This window comes from Sinocyclocheilus grahami, unplaced genomic scaffold (assembly GCF_001515645.1).
Source record: "Sinocyclocheilus grahami isolate Dianchi unplaced genomic scaffold, SAMN03320097.WGS_v1.1 scaffold4865.1, whole genome shotgun sequence".
Classification (NCBI taxonomy): Eukaryota; Metazoa; Chordata; class Actinopteri; order Cypriniformes; family Cyprinidae; genus Sinocyclocheilus; species Sinocyclocheilus grahami.
Genome location: NW_015509713.1, coordinates 1,272 through 5,638, shown reverse-complemented (window position 1 = coordinate 5,638; position 4,367 = coordinate 1,272). Strand labels below are relative to the sequence as shown.

Below are 4,367 nucleotides of genomic sequence, written 5' to 3'. Positions count from 1 at the left end.
TTTAAAGTGAAATCCTCCTGTGTGCAATAGTTGGGTTCTGGAAGTAAAACAAATGCCATTCATTTTTTTCAACAATAGGGGAACTGATTTTTAATGATAACCTACAGCATTAAAGACAAACCTACTGTGAGTTCCAAGGTTGTTAATCAATGGTATTGTTGAAGCAATGAAGCTACATCATTTCAGAAGCCATGAGGCCACATTTATTATAGCTAGTGAAAACTACATTGCCCATGATTCCGCAAAGAAATCTCCAACAATCGAGTAAATCACAAAAAACAAAACGCCTTCGACAACTCCCAATAAATACTGTGAATGACAGAGTCTCCCTACTTAAATGTATATGTATAATTTGGAATACATTTAAAATACATAATTAACATCTTTAAATCAATAGTTTTAGATTTCTCGGTTTTTATTTTATGTCATTAAAGCCATTAAGAACAGTGTTGAACCTCCATCTTGTCCAATTTTGACATCTTTGCTTCAAATCAAAGTTTGTAATGCTGTGATTCACCTTGTAGCTGGTTGGTTTGGTTAATGGCTAATAATGAGTCATGGGATGAATAGTTAATTCATTTAGCTGATTTTCAAATACTTTGTCTTCAAATCAATTGCTGTAATATTAATTAATCATGGAACTAGTTTGTTTGGTTTAAGGCTTGGAAACTTTGTGAAATACATTGACGTAAGAATAAGCTTCTGCTGAAAAGCTGGGTGGTCACTATTGAGCTCTATTCAGATAACAATACTGGATGTGCTTTGTAGATGTCCTACCCACTAATATGCATTCAAACATCAAAAAACTTCCAATCCGATATCTTAAAACAAATCTGTTCAGGAAACCAGAACCCAATGTGACTCTGCCCTTATGTAAGGTGTGTGTGCAGGAATGCCATGAACGTGACATGACAACAGCAGCACTACAGTAAGGAAGCGGTACAATGGCTGTGACATCGATATGCATCATCATTCTGTCATTCGAGCCACAGTTTACAAAGTGCATTCTGGATAATTCTCCTCGTGAGGCGGGCAGGTAGTCACGCTGGATGCAGACACTCACACTATGACTCCTGGATGTATGGCAGCTTGATAATGTTAATAATGGTGGCTCAGCGACATGAGGATGATGTTAAATGCAATGCATCAAGAGGTCTCCAGAAGGCTCCAATAAGTGCAATACACATTAACAAATGTATTTTTGATCACATATTTGATAGCACTGCCTAGAATTTAAAGTTCAGCATTATTTTACATTTAGCAGATGCTTTGCTCCAAAATATCAAAAACATATTGGACTTTTAGAGTTCTCTCTGGCTGTCTTTGGTTTTAAAGTGTATTCAGGTCAGAAAGGCCCTACAGTGCTTTAAAATGCTGCCTTAGTAAGCGGCTCACAAGGTGTAGGAGATTTTGTGTGTCTAGCAAATTCTAATTCACTGGCAAAAGGTCCTCAGTAAGTTAAGACAGTTTGTGATTTTTAATAACATTCAACACGGGGGAATGTACAGTGAAACTACTTGAGCACAGCCTTATGATCCTCAGCAACACGGCCAGTTAGAACTGGAATAAACTCAACCTTTACATGTGAACATCTAGACCTGTTCACAGGTTTGCTTTAGTGTGTTGCAATTGGATTCAACTTCAAATTTTATTACTAATAGACTTTCATACACTATATAATCAGTGGAATTTATGTGTGCTAACAGGATAAAAGTTCATCTGAAAATGAACATTATGTCATCGTTTACCTTCTTGTTGTTCTAAACCTTTATGACTTAATTTCTTCTGTGCAACCTAAAATAAGACACTTTAAAGAATGCTTTCAATATTTTTGGGCAAATACAATACTACACACAGTGTAAATATCTTCTTTAATGCTCCACAGAAAAGTGCAAAGGATGTGGTAAATGATTTGTGTACAGCTTTTCACAGGGCTTATTACTTTTATAACACAGTTGCTACATATACCTGGCAAGGTTTCATTAACTAAACTCAGAACAACAAAAACATAATAAATTTATTTAGAACAAATAATAATTATTCAGCCAAGCAATGAAGTTCTTCAGCAATGTTTAGCTGAACGGTTGCATCAACACAGATGCAGTGACGCAGTAATACTGAAGTAATGAGTCCACAGAGTATTCATATTACTCTGTGGACTCTTTACTTGTTGGTCTGTGTTTGCCTGTGTTGCAGCGTGGAATTAAACCACACCATGCTGGTTTGGTCTGGCCAGAGGAGAACTGGGCCCCCGACTGAGCCTGGTTTCTCCCAAGGTTTTTTTTTTTCTCCAGTTCAGTCACCGATGGAGTTTTGGTTCCTTGCCACTGTCGCCTTTGGCTTGCTTAGCTGGGGACACAATTTCTGGCAACATTGTTGACTTGACTGCACAGACATTATATAAAGAGAACTGAAGTGAGCTGGACGATGCCCTCACTGAATCATCAATGAACTGACTTTAACTGATAAACTGACTGTTTTCTATTGTCCTCACACGTTGTTCCTGTTTGACACTGTAAAGCTGCTTTAACACAATCTGTATTGTATAAAGCACTATATAAATAAAGCAGGCCTGGGCGAAAAAACGGTATCGATATTTATCGACGGTACACCTTCTTCGATAACGATATAAAAAATGTTCGATATAGTGCACGATATAGGCACGTGCTATGAGTGACGCAGACAGCACACACAAACAGGAACATGAGTGCTGTGCCTGCCTGTGATGAGGAGATTGTGACAAGTAAGTAAACAGTCAGTAATAAAATAAGAATAGATAAATGACAAGCAATGGCACAAACAAATACAACAACATGATACAACAAAAATTAACTGTTAATTACTTTTTTCAGATAGGTATAACAATAATATTCAGTTACAGCAATACCACAAAAACCGAATATCTATCTATCTATCTATCTATCTGCAAATGATACATTCCGTCATCTGTCCCGAGCGTCTTTCACGCTGAAACATTTGTGGGAATTTCCCACATTACAAGTGCGGAAACTGCGGGAATCAGTAGAATTATGCACAATCCCGCGCCGAAATTCAAGCCCTGATAAAACACATCTGCATGAAACAGAAAGAGCAGACGGGCTGAATGAGACGCAGATTCACTCTCTGACAGCAGGGGGCGCTTTTGGAACAGCAGTAATACATCCTTTCCATGGTTAACGCTGTAAACAAAGCAGCGCTGCGATTATAAACACTACTTTAATGTGCATCATACGGAGACAAGATGAAAAGAAAATACCATCTAAACTTTTTGAAGACAGTTGAAACCTTTGACGCTCTTCACAGTACAAACACTCACACAAATACGGGAGCGTTTGAAAGCAGTCGCCTGTCTGTACTCAGTACTACCGGTACTGTCGAAAGGATGGCATCACTACGTTTTAAAAATTTAAGTGTTGATTTGCTACCAAAGTACCGGTACTTTTGACAACAGTACTCCAAACCTTGGGAAACTGCTATTCACAAGCTTTTGCCATAATAATTTTATTAGTATAAAAGTATAAAACTGATTACCTTTCTGGCTAGGCTGTCGAAGCGACCTCCACAGGCCTTGCACGTGTGTTCTGGGAGACGGGTAGACGGGTAACTGCTGAAGCCAGAGTTGCTGAAGGCCTGATGACGGGTGTTACTTCTGGTGTCGTCCATGGTGGAATCATCCAGACAGAGCCAGCCGCAGCAGCTGGCCCACATGCTCCACACCTACTGCGAGAGTTCCAGAAAGAGACTCTTAGATTACAGCTAATCGCACCACAAATTGAATCAACTCTGTCTTCTAAGATTGATTGTATCTGAAGACTAAGGATGTACTTTCTTAAAAGGTAGACTGGTCTGCTCTAATCAATACCCCTGGAGGTAAATTAGCAGCATGAAAAAGTTCTTCCAGCATCAGTCAGGATGGCCGGTAAGCTCTCAGCTGGAGTCATTTGGCTGAAGAAGTAGGACTTCCATCATTTATTTAAAGGCTGTGTGCCATCTAAACCACAGGAGCTGTGCAATACTCCTACTAGGATGACACTGTATCGTTCTGTCTCTCTCTCTCAAACTCAAACGCACACACACACACTACTCCCTCTCTCACTCAAAGCCAAATAAAGGCTGGCTGATCCAGTAGCACTACCATGGTTACGCCTCTCATGGTTTGGGCACAGTGTTGAATGAGCTGATAAGATGAATGAATCATTCAGGATAGTAAAAACATCAGACGTGGGTAACTCGCACCACTGTCCAAAGTATATTACCATCATAGAAATTTTACTCCAGTAAGACATGCTGGTACAAAACGGTCTTGACTAAAAGCCACATGCAAAAAAAACAGTACTGAAATTAAAAACCTGTATGATTAGCATTCA

General features: G+C 39.1%; 1 protein-coding gene across 1 annotated transcript in view; it reads right to left on the bottom strand.

Moving 5' to 3' along the window:
- LOC107577008 (E3 ubiquitin-protein ligase rififylin-like) overlaps nt 1-4,134 on the bottom strand; it is a 9,388-nt gene extending 5,254 nt beyond the window's left edge. The window contains exon 1 of the mRNA XM_016263127.1: nt 3,532-4,134. Within this exon, the coding sequence (XP_016118613.1) occupies nt 3,532-3,708 (177 nt within the window). The 5' untranslated portion in view covers nt 3,709-4,134. The remainder of the gene's footprint in view (nt 1-3,531) is intronic.
- Nucleotides 4,135-4,367: the final 233 nt, after the last annotated feature.